At 39.2% G+C, this 15,943-nt stretch overlaps 1 protein-coding gene across 2 annotated transcripts in view; it reads left to right on the top strand.

The window, feature by feature from the left end:
* The window catches only part of VCAN (versican), a 118,437-nt gene that overhangs the window by 56,984 nt on the left and 45,510 nt on the right, over positions 1–15,943 (top strand). Inside the window, exon 7 of one of the 2 annotated variants that reach the window (XM_055699677.1) lies at positions 1,773–2,189. In XM_055699677.1, the coding sequence (XP_055555652.1) occupies positions 1,773–2,189 (417 nt within the window). Of the gene's footprint in view, positions 1–1,772; positions 4,947–15,943 lie in introns of both variants that reach the window. The other variant, XM_027813124.2, reaches the window with a different exon arrangement.

The raw sequence follows: 15,943 nt of genomic DNA, 5'->3' as shown, positions 1-15,943 counted from the left end.
CTAACTTACACATGTGGAATTCATATCTGCAAATATCAAAGGGGCACCTAATTAGACATGGGTGTGTGAAAAGAACTGATTTGTGCTTACATACTGCGTATGCTTGAGTATAAACTGTCTTTGCACAAATATGTGACTAAGTTGAGTCTTTCTAAATTTTTCACTTATTTCCTTCATCTTCTTTGCTCATACTATTAGCTCCTGCAAGTCCCAAGTCAATCAGAGGCTGCGCCATCATCTAGAATGTCTCCATCCCCATATGCAAGGCAATACAACTCCGGTTTCAGAACTCACATTTCCCCCTGATAACTGGTATTCATACCTTACATTAAGTAAAATTTCATGGATCTCTTTTATTAATTCACAGCTATAATAATGAACCTTTAGTTTCAGTATCTTCCTGTAAAATACTGCAACTGTTTTCCTGCATGTTAGGGTAATAGACTGCTGTATGAAGTTGAGCACATGCATAGTTTCTTTGGCAAGAAGCTATACATGTAGTTGTGTCTGTCTGGTAAGCAGTTAGTCCTTATATACACAGCCTGTTTAATGCATTCTTCATATGCTTAGTGTGATTTAAAGGACCATATTTTGCTCTTTACTTGCATCCATATAAGGCTTTTGACTCTCAGTCACTTTGCAATTAACAGCGCTGATTTAAGACATCCACATCTTCCACCTGTCTGCTCCCATTTCCCTTCTGAAGGTTACTGAGCTGCAAGAACTGGAAGAAGGGAAGGTGTTCCTATAGGATTTTCCCGAGTAAATCTTGTTTTCTGAGCACAAACTCACATTTTTCAGGAGTTTAAAATCAGATACTAGACTTTACAGTGTCATGGCTGTCAGCACACATTTGCTTCTCAGACAGGATGGAAATCTGGGGCAGAAGTAGTGGACAAGGCATATGGCAGCAAGATGCTCTAAAACATCACAATTTGGTTCACTGGACAGGTCTGTCTTTGTGTCTTTTATGAATCTGGGATAGCTATCCCCTTATTCTTCCCATCATTCAGAAGATTCAACGCTGCCTTTTCATGTTCAACACTCCCATAGAAACACTTTTGTGTCTGGAGGAGTTTCAGATGTACATCTTTGAAATGTCTTCCAAAGATCAACATCATTATAGTATTAAGTTTATGATCTTATGGTTTTCTGTTTTCACCTTTCCCCACAATAAATTTCTCTCTGTATAATTTAAATGCAGGGCAGCAGCTCCTGTGGCATTGTAAAACAGTACTTTCTGATGGCATGTTCGTTCCTGTTGCTTAAGCATGCTCTCATACCAGCGAAGGTTCCTTTTTGCAATTTGTAATTATGTGCTGAAAATAAATGAAAATGTTATTTCACTCCCTTTATATATTTGAGTTGTATGCTACAGTAAGCTTTGAAGAAAACCCACAGGTTTGCAGTAACACTCATTCATGTCATCATGAAATAAACTTTTATATTCCCTGATAGGTACTTAGTTGTATGATTGGTACTCGTATGAGTACTTCTAGGGGTAATTATATAAACAATGAATATGAAGAATACTGCTGCTCTTGTCATTTCATCTGACTTTAAATTAGATGTTCTGCAGCTTTATAATGTGTTATTTCATGTCATTCAAGGCTCTGTTGTATGCTGAACAGCTACCTAAAGCCTTTGACCTTTATGCTTTTTTCTCAGTGTAGCATCTAGTTTTTGTTGTGAACATTCGAACTGAACTAAAGTAACATTTGTGTTCTGACTGAACGATACACTAACTTCTTTTCTTTTTTTTCCTTTTTAAGCTAAAAAAATCACATCAGAGCCTACAACTGTTAAGCTGATCACATCTCTGAAAACCGACAGTGTGAAATCATCATCTGCTCGAGTTACTCTTAAACCTCCTGTTTTTGAGACTCCGATTACTGAAGTGGCTGTCACCAAAACAGAGGTCCCTGCTTTGGAGGAAACAACCATAGAAACTGAAGAAGATAAAGAAATGACTACTGATGTGGCTGAGGAAAAAAGGGAAATGGAGGTGCTTATGGAGAACATTAAGTTAACCACCCTTCTACCTCAGACTGTCACAGATGGTGAAATAAGCACTTACGGTACGCTGGGAAGGACTGAATACGATGTTTCACCTAGGTTAACAGAGAGCACATCTGCAGCATTGGAACTGGAGCACACTTACTCTGAAGCAGAGTTGCCCGAGGAACAAGGTAGGTCTGAAAGCATTGAGGACGCTTTCTTGACCTCTATAATTTTTCAGGATAGCACAGCTGTAGCTAAGAGTTCCACTGGTTTGTGGGAAGATACTGAAACAGGAGATACACAAAAACATGATGCTGATAATCAGACTGAACAAATAGAAGTGGGTCCTGTGATGGCAGCTACAGATAGCTTGTTACCAACTTCCTGGAGAGAGTTTCCCAGGACAGGGACTTCAGTTTCACTAACAAAAGAGTATCTTGGTGCCCACTCAACAAAAGAACCCACAAAAAAGTCAATGGAGGCAAAATCTGACAAGAAACTTACAACTGTTGTAATCCCTAAAGCTTTGTTAACTGATCAGTATGATCTTACTACAGAGGGGGAGGGCACAGAGAGCATGTACACCATTATGCCTGATAGAGTTTCTGGCATGGCTACTGGTAGCACCCCAGAATCAGATGTGCCTGCTGCATCAGAGACACTCGTAGATGAGCATGCAGTAACCACTGGACAGTTTTCTACAGCAGATAAGTCAACTCCATATGTTAAATTTAGTTCTGTGATGGTGTTTGATAATGAGGCATCAGCTCAAGGAATCAGAGAGGACCTGAGAGATGTGCAGCCTACCGTGTCATCTGGAATACCTGTATCCTTTTCTGTATCGACTGTTAATCAAACAGGATCTGAGGCCATCACTCTCTCAGGAAGTACTGTTTCCCTCCAAAACTTTGGAGAAGGCACCACATCCGCTATCCACTCATCTCAGCAAACAGAAGAATCAGCCATTTTAGAGGAGCAGGAGAAAACAAAGGAGCCAGAAACAAGAACAATGGATATTAAGATCTCTCATGCCACAACTGTCATTCCTACTTGTGTTACAGCAGAATCTGAGGGTTGCTCTGCAAGTGAGAAGTTCACACAGACTCCTCTGGCTTCTGGCATGTCGCTGCCAACAGATGAAGGTCAGGGGTATATGACAGAAGAGTCATCTCGTACTGAGGGAGTACATGAGTTAGATACAGAAGATGGTATCTCTGGAATGGAGCCTACATCTCCAGGGCAAATTACAGAATATACAAAGCATCCAGAAGCTCTGATTTCAGCAGTTACAGATGAAACTGAGACAAGCATGAAGCCAGTGGAAATGAAAAGTGATGAGGGAGCTGTATCAGCTGATTTTAATGAGAGTAAAGATACTACAGGTGTCTCCCACCCAGGCAGCTCTTTGGATCTGGAAATGACCACAGTATCCAAAATATCAGTGGATGAAAGTAGTGCAACAATAAAGTCTTTTAGCTCCTCAAGTGTTACTATTATGCCCACAATCATGGAGGTAACAGAACACGAAGGAGATGAAACATCAGGGTATGTTTTGCAAGTGTCCATTCCAACCCCAGAGGCCGAACACAGAGAGGCTGCTGAGACATCGGTAACAACGCCTGCTGAAAAAGTGTCTGCTGAAATGGAGGTCTCAAAATACACAGTGGCAGAGGAAGGCCAGACACGCACTGCGACATCAGCTGAGGATCAGTCAGTGGCAACACTTCAAGACAGAAAAGGAACACCATCAGCTAGCTTTGGAGGGACAAAGGAATCTATTGTATTTACAGATGTAACAGAGGTAGATACTTCAGTTCCACAGAAAAAACATGATGCTTCTCTAGTTCCAGTTACTGTAGAGAGTGAGGTCACTAGAGATATGCCAGTTACTGATCAGACTGATTTTGATGGTATCTTTCATACGGAAGCAACAGAAACAACTGGGAAAGATAGTAAGGTCTTCCCAGAGGAACTCTCCACAAAAGAGCAAGATAAGGAACCAGGTACTGCCACAGACTCTACCTTACCTGTGACATCTGTCCAAACAGATGAACAAAAGACAGCACCAGGATCTGAAGCATCTCAGACAGCTGTTCAAGAAAAACAGGATGAGACAGGTTCAGCTTATGATGAGACATATCCAGCAACAGAAGTATCAGTGCCTGCAGTGAAGTTCACAGATTATGGAAGAGTTCTGGAACCTGATGAAACTAGCACCAGGACCTTGCACCTCACAGTGACTCCGAAAGCCAAAACTGCTACTGATCAAGAAAAGGTCACTGAAGGGATGCCTGTCACAGTGGGTACCCAAGCAAAAGCACACGAAAGCAGAGGAATGCCCTCCAGGGAAGAAGACAGTGATGTCGGGAGCTGGGAATCTGTGTTGCCTCCCCATATGAAGCCAACAGGTCGTTCTACTGTGGAAAGCATTACTCATCTGACTTTGGGAGCTTCTCCAAGCCAAACTCTGGAAGGTTCAGGAATATCAGAAGAACCTGAAGAAATAAAACCAGCTACATTTTTAGCTAATACAACAGATAAGGCAATAATTCTCAGCGATGTAACTACACCTTCCATTAGTGCTATAGACAAAACTCAGCCTACATCAGCATCCAAACCTTTTGTTGCTCAAAAGTCACCGCGTATCATTCCTGAGGAAGAAGAGGAGGTAACAAGCAATGACATCATCATAATTGATGAATCTATTTCTCCCAGTAAAGCCACTACTGATGATGATCTGACAGGAAAGATGTTAGAACCAGAAATCGATAAGGAATATTTCACAGCATCCACTGCTACTGCAGTTGCACGACCTACTGCACCACCGAAAGTGAAGGAGGCCACAGAGGCTTTGCAACCTCAAGAGGTGTCTCCTTCTACTTCACACCCTGATAGTGGAAATGACATAAGATTATATGTTATTCAAATCACAGGCAATGATACAGGTAAGATTTTGCCTTTTAGACATGCAGTCCATCAGAATGGACAATTTATCATAACAAACAGGTGTACTTTAGCATATACTGGAGATGTTTCTCGGATCACTGAAGAATGCAAAACACAAGTTTTATCTAGACAGCAACTTACTAAATATTGGTAGGTCTGTTTTTCTATCCATTTAAAAAACTCCGAGATGTGTTATATATACGGTTTGGGGTGAGATTAATTTCTATGTAAGAATGAATATGAAACTGTTATATTTCCTCTTAAAAGTCATGATGGCTATAGTACAGTTTTCTTATTTAACGTTGTCAAGTCACTGATTTAACTTCAGCTATCTGTGAAACAAGCGTTTTAATTTCACAGCTTCCATTCCATGCATTACTAGTCCTAAATGAAGCACTAGGTTATTTTAACATTCCATTAGTCTGTAGCAATTAACAATGCCATGTACAGTGTAGCCAGCTAAAAAAGGTTAAGGCACTCTACTGCGTCCACAATTGGATGTCCTGTGATTTGGGGGAAGGGTTTTTGCACATTTTTGTAGCATATCATAACACTTTCAAAAATTTGTTTCACAGAATCTGTGATGCAAATTGACATAATTTTTAGTTTCATTACTTTTTTTAGCTGATGGCCCTGTACATGTGTATGTAGCTTCAGTTCCATGGGTATCCAGAACACAAATTCCTAAAGTAGCAATGTACTCTTGAGTTTTATAACAAATGTGTCTCCATAATGCAATAGCTGAAGCCTATGCAATTTTGCATTAAAGAAGCCTGTGAACCAACTATTATTTACAATGTTTTGGTAAAACCTTATTTTTTAAAATGGAATGTAGAACTGACAATAAGGATAAAGCTCAAAACATCTATTAGGTTAAATGTTGCATTCTGTTTAGTTATTTTATAGGGGTTTGGTTTTTGTTTTTGAGAGAACATAGTAAAAATTCATTTTATGACTTATACACTTTAACTATATGTAATGCTTTTGAATGTTTATATAAGAAACTGTTTTCTCATTGGTTCTTTTCCATAACATCCATGTCTTTAAAGAACTCATCCAACAGAACGCATAATTTCTGGAAGTCTTTTTGTTGGTTTCATCAAGTAGGTGATTGATAGAATTTCATTCAAAAATCAAAAGGCAGAAGTAGTTTCCTTGAGACATGCCATGCCATTATTAGACTTTTCATACAGTGTATTTTGTATATTTATTCACTTCATGCTTATTATTCTACTTCATATATACAGGACAAGTCATATCAGTGGTAGCTTAACCTTCTATTTCAGAAAATAATAGTTCTGCTATTTTAACAGTTAAACACTACTTTTGTTTCTGTGGTATATTATCATTGTTTTGTATGAAGCTTTAGATGTTGCCAGTGTCTTGGAAGTCTCAATTAAATGAGACGAGTCCGGTAAGTCCCAACAGAAAGGTAATTTCTGAAGACTAAAGTTAAGCCACATATTAAATAGTTTTGTACCTGTGGAAATTCAGTTACTTTGGCTTAATGATTAATAGTTGGACTGTGTAGTAGTGAACTCATTTTCCCTGTTACTTTGCTGAGTTATACTACAGTTTATTATATATGACAGAGGGGATTGTATTGGGCAGCTGTACATTCCAGGTGGATGGAAAGAAGTAGGATGGTCTGGAAGGATGTGGAAACTTGGTGGTTTTTCAGATAGTGCACAGGATATACAATGCAGGATTTATCTGCATATACATCAAGGAGAGCCTTATTTTATAGTTTTTCGAATGGTGTGGGTATGTGATGCATTAAATTAGGAATTAGTTCAAAATGTGTTATCTAAAGGACAGTGGATAAATGCATAACTGCTCCTCATAGCTACTCGTGCTTTCACTTGGGTGATCAGGTCCTCAGGACAGACTTTCTTCAGTATTTTCCTTATGTACCTTCACAGGCTTTCTAAAGCTATGCATGCATTTTCTAGGTATGTATGTGCATATGTGTGTGGGTGTTTATAAGCAGAGTTAAAGCTATACATCCATAAAATTGCCTTTAGGAATGATTTAGTCTGTCAGCATGGAAAAAAAAGATCTTTTTCTTGAAATATTATGACATTTTCTATATGGCAGCATCTGTATCCTCTTTAAACATAAAGGGATTTATCATTTATCTGGTGCAAGGTCAAAAAGGAGTTTATTTTTCTGTTTTCAGTGTATGGCAGTGGAAATTCTTCCATTTAGCTATCCACAAAGAAAAGGCACCCTATACCTACTTACCACAAATTAAGTCAGAGCTGCCAAAGATTTATTCTGTCTGAGGATTTGAATTAGTGTTTCCTCTCCTTTCTCCAGAAATGAAAGACTGCATCTGAAAAATCCTGTCAAGCCCAAGTTTCACTCCATTGTTCCTCAATCCATAAACTTTTCTTTGTACTGAAGAAAATGTACATAGGAGGTGCTGAAGAGGAATGAATTTGTCAAATTTTAGTAACATAAGCCTTTCACTAGGACATTGTTCAACTTCTTATTCTATCACTCTTTGAAAACTGATCCACAGTCATAATGATCCACTACATAAACTGTACCTTTCACTTCTTGCTCTCAGCTAAATGGGAAAAAGAAAGACAGTTGTCATCACTACATCTCTCTGATAAAATAAAGGTTTTTCTTCTTTACTTTAACTTGTTTTCAAGATAATATAGCTTAACACTCTTAAATAAAATAATCAGGGAGAGTTACAAGCAAAGGCCAGTGTGATTTTCAAGTCAAGCCTCCAAAAGAGCCTTCTAAGAAATGACAACTTGCTTACCAAAGCCCTTCAAATACTAGCTGTTTCAAATGGGAATAATACTGAGAGGTTGGCTGTGCAAGCGGTATTGTGTATAAATGAATATAATATTTTCCTTCTTGTGTATACACAAGTGTTGGAAATATTGATGATATTAATTTTTTCCATCTTTCTTCACCTCTTTGTTATTCAGCTTTTGCCAGAAGCAACAGTTTAATAGTCAAGCAGGCCTCAGCAGAAATATGGTACCATGTTTTGTTTCCTATCAGCCGTATCACTTAATTACAGTAAAAACTTGCTATTATACTAACACGCTGAATATTACTCTCTGCAGCTCCATCTGTAGTGTAGGCATAATAATATTTAAGTGCTCCATGGAGGTGCTATTAGGCTTTGTTGTTGTGAGCAATACCTTATGCTCCATGTTGAAGGGAAGGGTCATGCCAAGTGAATGGAGTTTTGAGAGACGGAGACATTTTTAGCAGTTCCCAGCAAGGAGGAGAGAGCATATCCCTTGCGGCGCAGGCGTCCCTTTGTGATCGGTGGGTGTCCTGCCTCCCGGTGAAGTGTGGCAAGGGCAGCCTGTTGCTGCTCTATCTCTGGTGAGTTCACCTGTGGCCATGCACTGGTAGAGGGAGAAGCAGGAAGGGTTTCTCGCGCTTTTCTTCTCAGTCTCAAACCCTTGCTAAACAGGCACCAACTTTGCTGAAGTGCTTTGAAGCCTGTGACTGGAATGTGCTGTCGATGTATGGAATGTGTTATGGATACATAGAATGTGGAAGATATTATTCTTCATTATTGTTGTAGACTCAAGCTGCACTTGAAAGATGTTGAATGTTCACTGGTTTAAATTCAATTAAATATAGTGGCAAGGGTCTTAGGCTGTCTTAGACACCACCCCCACAACCCACCCCTTAACATTAAGTAGTACAATACATAACTGAAACTTGATATTAAATATTTTTATTCTTCTAAACACAATAAAACCTTATATTTATTAGACCAGAAAGAGATTGTCCTAGAGGACTTCTTTCCATGTGCCATTCAAGAGGTAAATAGTTATACTCTTAGTTTTTAAAATGCATGCTTGCGATCGATTAAAACTTTCATAAAGAAAGTTTCGGTTACTTTTAGATAAAAAAAATTACCCATGGAAACAAGTAATTTGGGGGCCTGGTGGAAGGTCAAACGCATTAGCTTAAATTCTGGAAAATGCACTCTAATGCTGGCAAGAAAGAACATACCACTGAATGGATTAAGCTGCTTATTTGTATAAGAATACAGCAGTTTTCATTGAGAAAATGTATTGTACAAACAATCCATATACTTTTCCTGTGAGCAAGTGTGAGGCAGGTGCACAACTTAATGAGGGATGTAAGAAACGGTTTTTCTGACAGCCTATGGCACATGGGCAGATCTAGAGCAGGTGTCCCAGTTAATAAGGAAAATATATTTGTGCATGGGGAAACGTCCCTTTTTATGCTACAAAAAGGACCAGGCACACGTATCACAATGGAAGGAGCCTGGAACTTCATTCACTTGAGTGGAACAACAGGCTGTTCCTTTGGGCTAGTGACTGTGTTGTGGAAGTGAGAAAGCAAAATAGCCCTGCACTGTGATGTGTTACCACATTAGCAGCTTTCCGCTGCATCAGATAGGACAGAGTAGTTTGTCTTTCACTGCAGAGATGCAAAACGTAACACCTCGTGCCCTTTTGTGTTCTCATAGCTCCTATGTGTTGTAGCGTGAGGGGTGATGCTGTTGCTGGAAGGTAATGGATTAGCAGCTGAAAAAAAACCCCAAACCTGAAGGAGCTTTCAGCTCATAAAGCTTTCATGAGCTGAAAAATGCTTGTGGGGGTGTTGTTTAACAGTGGTTGAGGGGATGCTGGAAACATAACTCTTGTCTGTATCAGGAGTAATTTGCACACCTGCATTTTTTGGAGACATTTGAAAGTCTTTACTTAGTGAATATGTTTCAAAGTGCTTATTGGACCCTGGGACTCACACCAGCTCTGTCTGGTTGCTTGTCCCCTCCAGCTTTGAACAGACCAAAACTGTAGGAACTTGCGCTTTGTAGATGTGGAATTTTATGGAAAGAGGTTACAAACCTTTGTGTTCCAACATGTAATTCTCTGACATGCATATTTCTGTCTTAGCAGTGTAAGAGGGGATGTGAAATTTGAATGAAATGTAGAATGGTAATGAGTCATAGTCATAAACCTTAACAAAGAAGGCAGAATAGAGTCTTTTCAGGTCTGTCTTAGGCTTTGTCTTAAAATTCATTTAATCCTGTTGTTTTCTCAGCTCCTTCTTGGAGGGCTGTCCCAGATCGTCATGGCTCTCTTTAAGTCTGATTCTAATATCTAGCTGGAATTGCTTCTTGGCCAGTTTATACCCATGTTTATTCTTGCCAGCATTGTCTTTAGCTTGAATAGGTCTTTTTTCTTTCTGACACTTATCCCTTGATACTTTTATTTCTCTGTTCAGTTATAGAGAATAACCATGTCCCTTTTCAGCCTTCATTTTTCTAGCTTCTGAGGGGAATGTGTGTGGGGGAGAGTGGAAATGCTCTGGGAGCATGCTGGGAGGAAAGATGCTGGCTCCGGAGTCTGTGGGTGTCAGGATGGTGCTATGACCAGACCAGATGATGGTGTGGAGGGACAGGAGCTGCATGCCTCACAACACCATTTCCAGGCAGCACCTCAATTGCAACAGAACCAGCTTAAAAGCATGTAGCATGTAGGCTTCTATTTGCCTGCACCTGTACCCACATTGTTCTCTTTTAAGTTATTTCATTTATGCCTACTGGCAAATATGTGTCTGGACACTGCTCTTTGTAGTATACACACATATGCTACGTGCAATTTTTGGTGTACCTTTCAAAAATTACCTGTATTAATAATTGTTTAGAGAGACTTCTGCTGAAGGTGTGGAGACTTTCTTTTTTATGTGAGAAAATCACCATTTGTTTTTCCTTAAATTAGAAGTACATGCTACTGAAACCTACTGTTTATTCATAGGACCTATTTCAAATCAAAGTTTAGTGTAAAGGAAAGATGCTGTCTTGCATTCACTGCATTCTGCTACGTTATGCAGTGACTGATAACACCCAAGTGATGTGCAAGAATAGGACTTCCCTGCCTGTGCAACCTGTTCAGCTTTCTTAACAAATGCTTAATCCTTGATTGCATACATTCAAGAGAAGAGTTCCCAATTTACCTAAACATTGTGGTAAGCAAAGTACCTTTTAATTTGCAAGTACATTTCAACCTGTATGCATTTGGACACGGTATTCTGTGGCCACGGTTTATTTGTATTTTGCAGCTACACTGACCTGAATTCATTTCTGTTGGGACGTTGAAGCAATAGTAAAAGTGGCCTCATGTGGGCTGAACCAACTTCCTATCTTATTAAATGAAAAATCTCCTATTTATTTAAAGGAGGGCAGGCTTGTCTCCTTATTAGCTGTAATGTTCCAGCTGACATGAGGACTACGGCAGCTGCTGCTCCTCATCAACCCTGGAGAAAGATCACATTCCCTGCTGCCTGAATGCGCTGCAGTCAATGAACGTGGTCTTATTTCAGTGTTTGAATTAGTAATACAGTCCTTCCTGGTAGTGTTTTGTTTTGAGCCCTGGGCTTGTGTGTTCAGCTAGAAAAGAAAACCACCTAGTGGTTTTGAAACACATTTCCAAATGAAACAGGTTTGTCAATGTTCAATAGCTACCGAAGTAATTTTCATGCCCTGAATGACCAAATTCTCTGTGTTATTTGTAAAACCTGGCATAGAGACAGCCAAGTTCGTGTTTTGTCTAGAGTAACTGAAGTGTTAAATGCTAAGTAACATGGCCAGATTCTGATATCATCTTCCCCAGTGTAATTACACCATAGTAATTCCAATGAGGTGATTGAGAGCAGAATTATTATGGGGATGTGGAGATGGTAGATATCAGAGTGTCTTCATAACATTTACAGCTTCTGGTTCACTCAATAATTAGGTGATTTTTTCTTCAGAATGAGTCTGTGTCACATATTTAACCCAAACTGGTAGCCTTGCTGTTTAATTAAACCAGTTGGAATTTTTCTGTATTAGAATACTCATGTTGTTACTGGTGCTGTGGAGGGCTTTTCAAAATAGGTTGGACATCATCAAATGTAAATCATATTTAAAATGCAAGAGCAATGATGCCCTGTATGAAAACAAGCCCTAATAAACAAGTAATTGTAGCAAATTCAAACTTTTTGTAGGCTGCTCCTTCCTCCAAACAAAGGAAAAGAATAAACTAACCTCATATCCAACAGAGCTGAAACTTGATACTCAGAAAGTTTCACAAGAAGCTAAGACTGTGAATTAATAAGTAGTTTTTAGGCCACTATTGCTGGCTCTTCCTGAAGACTTATTATAGAACAATAATTTCTTTTTTCACATTCCTTTACAGACTTCCATAGATACAAGGAACAGTGCCCTCACATTAAATACTGTTCAGAGGATGCCTACACATTCCCTGCTGTTTTTGCATTGTTTCCAAGGAAACGTCTCAGATCTAGACATAGGGATTACACACTTCTAGCTTTCATATAGCTCTTTGTTTATTCATCAGAGAAATGAAGGAATTTTATTCATAGGTACAAAGTAGTTTTTCATACTTATGTTCTGAAGGAGATCAATCCTTTTAGAAGTCTTAAGTCTTATTGCAGAAAAGATGGGCTGTCTTTTACATACAAACACAGTATGAATTAATTTTTTTGGAGGAAAGTGTTTTCCTGTACCAGAGTTTTCTGAATGTATCCAGATTGTAACAAATGTTAGTACTTATAATGAGGATATAATCTTTTTTGCCTCTTTCAGAGAATATTATCTAAACCATTTTACTTTACATGAAATAATTCATTGGATACAGCGAAACTCTGAGTGAATGCAGGATGTGATCCTGGAAATTTAAATAGAGGTATTTCTGTAAGTGGCTTAAAGGCTAAAGGTCTTAATAGAAAGACATTATGAAGATACTGTAGTAACTTGAGTTACTACTCCTGCTGCTGTAGTAACTCAAGTTATTTTGCACAAGCAGCCAGGTGTAGGGCAAGCATGATTTGCCCCGCAATGGGCTATTCCAGCAAAGCTTTGGTCATATTCCAATGAAGAAAACTAGAGCTTAAAAAAATATTTTCTGTGAGAAAAAAAGTGTATGTTGCCACACTGATTAGTAGCTCTAAATATCTTCCAAAAAGGAGCAGGGACTGCAGCCAAACTATGTATCTAATCAGCTGTGATTTTGAGTGCTGGCTGCATGACCAGTGGGCACGTGCAGACATTAAATTAAAGGTGTGCTTATGAGGTACTTGAAAGATGCTTGGAAAATTGTAGGGGATAAAATGTCAGAAAATTATCATGAGAAATGGCAGTACAGATACATAAACTTCTCCAGATAGCTGTAAAAAGAGAATTGTGGTGTAGATAAGGTGGGGTAATCATCATCATAGCTTTAGTTCTTTGAACAGAGTTATTCAGAACAAAGCCATTTTGCATAGGGAGAATCCTCCTGAAAATATGTTTGGGTTCTGCTTTCTTTCCTTCCTTCCTTCCTTCCTTCCTTCCTTCCTTCCTTCCTCCCTTCCTTCTCTCCATCCTTCCTCCCTTCCTTCCTTCCCTTCCTTCCTTCCTTCCTTCCTTCCTTCCTTCCTTCCTTCCTTCCTTCCTTCCTTCTTCCTTCCTTCCTTCCTCTTCCTTCCTTCCTTCCTTCTTTCCTTCCTTCCTTCCTTCCTTCCTCTTCCTTCCTTCCTTCCTTCCTTCCTTCCTTCTCCTTCCTTCCTTCCTTTCCTTCCTTCCTTCCTTCTCCTTTCTTTCTTTCTTCTTTCTTTCTTTCTTTCTTTTTTCTTTCTTCTTTCTTTCTTTCATCTCTTTCTTCTTTCTTTCATCTCTTTCTTTCTTTCTTTTCTTTCTTTTTTCTTTCCTTCTTTCTTTCTTTCTTTCTTTTGTCTCATTCTTTCTTTCTTTCTTTCTTTCTTTCTTTCTTTCTTTCTTTTTTCTTCCTTCTTTCTTTCTTTCTTTCTTTCTTTCTTTCTTTCTTTCTTTCTTTCTTTCTTTCTTTCTTTCTTTCTTTCTTTCTTTCTTTCTTTCTTTCTTTCTTTCTTTCTTTCTTCTCTTTTTTTCCTTCCTCCCTCCCCTTCCCCCCCTCCCTTCCTTCCTCTCTCCCTTCCTTCCTTCTTTCTTTTCCTTGCTTCTTCTTTTCCTTCATTTTTTCTTTCTTTCTTTGTCTCATTCTTTCTCCCTTTCTCTTGTCTCCCTTTCTTTTTCTCTTCTTTCTATTCCTTCCTTTCTTCCTTCCTCCCCCTTACACCCCCCGCCCCCCCTTCTCTCTCCACCCCACCCCCCCCACCCCCCACCCCAGCCACATATGTAAACACTACTATTTGTCTTAGAGCTTGAACATCAGAATATTTCCTGGGGGTTTTTTTTTGGTACAAAAATTTCCTTCTTTAGGAAAAATTAGTTTGATCAATAAAGTAAAAGTGAGCACATGCCTACTATGTAAAGCAACCTTTATTGCTCCTACACTAACAAGAGATCACCTTTTTTTTCCCAGACCTATCACATTAAGGAGTGTACTGCGCATTTTGTGCCTAAAGCCAAATATTGTTGACATTACTGAAGAAAGGGACAGGGAAGGTGGTCATCTACTTTGACATTGTAACTGTAGTATTTTGACTTTTGCCCCAAATTTTTGTTGTGATAAGCTGTTTTTTATTCTTCTGGGAGGGGACACTCTCTTCTTATGTTAATAGGGCTAGAACTGGTTCCTTCTTGTTCCATCTGTGTAATGGCAGAAGCATTTGAGGTTGTCCCAGTGTGAGTGGATGTGACCACTGGTTGGTGGTGTAGTAGGCTAGGAAAGGGCAAGACCCATTCAGATCTCAATTTTCCCACTTCAGTCATGGGGGTACCACACATGGGATCAAGGTTGAAAATCATTTTGGTGAGCATTTGCTTTCCTTCCTAGCCAGCTCTTCTGTTTACCACCTGGCCTGTTGAGTTGTCCTGTGGAGTTGGACTTTTCTATATATATATCCAGACAGACCAGCTAACCCAGATACCGTGTGACTGCACAGTCTGACTTTTTGCTTTGTTTAGGATTTCAGCTGGAGAAAATGATTTTATTACTCGCCCCGTTGTTTGGGTTTGGGTAGTTTAGCCCTGCAGAGTTTTAGATTTGTCTTCTCTGTAGGCAATAAAATGTTGTCATTGGAAAGATGCTCTTGTCAGGGACCGCTCAGGAGGAGACAGCACTGGCTGGAGTGCCATGTAGTTAATGACAGATTGGAGTAGAAAGGAAGTGGGGAATGGTTGTCCTTAGAATATTGTGTGACCAAATTACTCAGTCATTATCCAGGGAACTGTATCCTGCACTTGCTGGTACTTCGACTTGACACTGCAAGGCTGCCATTTTTAACAACTTGACATTTTACTCAATCTGTTTTTTCTTACAAGTTTTACCACTGTGTCAGGGGGGAACACAGGAAGCAATGAGGCTGAAGGAAACACCAGAGATTGCCAGAAGGCTTCATGATACGCTTTTATAATAAAACAGTTCCTTTATTTCTGACATGGTTTTTGCATCATCATGTGTATTGCTTTAAAATTTGGCAGGGGTGTTTAAGCACCAGCCATGCAGGCCAGAGCCCTGTGCAAAACAGATGTCCACATAAGTGACATCCACATTTTCACAGGTGTTTCTGGTCATAGCCAACAACTCTGTCAAGATGGAGCTTGGGGGAATGGTATAGCTGTAAAAAGGCTGCAGTTTCAGAACATGCCAGCAATTGATACTCAGGTTTTCAACAGGGCTGTATCTTGCATGGAAACAGAGACACCCAAATATGGCAAAGCAGACTGGAGAAGTTAATTTGAGTAGGCAAGACTGACCACCCACCTTGAAATACTTTCAACTCCTACCCAGCCAGCTGTGCAAAAATTGCTTTTAGAGTACTTTCTTCAGAAATTAACTTGAGTAGTTGAGATTTTTTATGCAAGGTCAATTTATATATGATCCTCTTTTTTTTTTTTTTTTTTTTGTTGCTGAAGAGATTTTAAAAGTGCAAACGTCTCTTTTGACTGTCAGAGGGAGAACAAAACATAAATTTGGATAAAAATTTAGAACGTAAAAAAAACACCCAAACTATTGAAATGTCCCTACATCCTTAAGCATTTCTGAAAGGAGCCAAAGTTAACAAAACTTTCAGA

The sequence above is a fragment of the Falco cherrug genome, chromosome Z (genome assembly GCF_023634085.1).
Source record: "Falco cherrug isolate bFalChe1 chromosome Z, bFalChe1.pri, whole genome shotgun sequence".
Taxonomy (NCBI): domain Eukaryota; kingdom Metazoa; phylum Chordata; class Aves; order Falconiformes; family Falconidae; genus Falco; species Falco cherrug.
The sequence above is the reverse complement of the archived record's forward strand: the minus strand, read 5'-3'. Positions and strand labels throughout refer to the sequence as shown.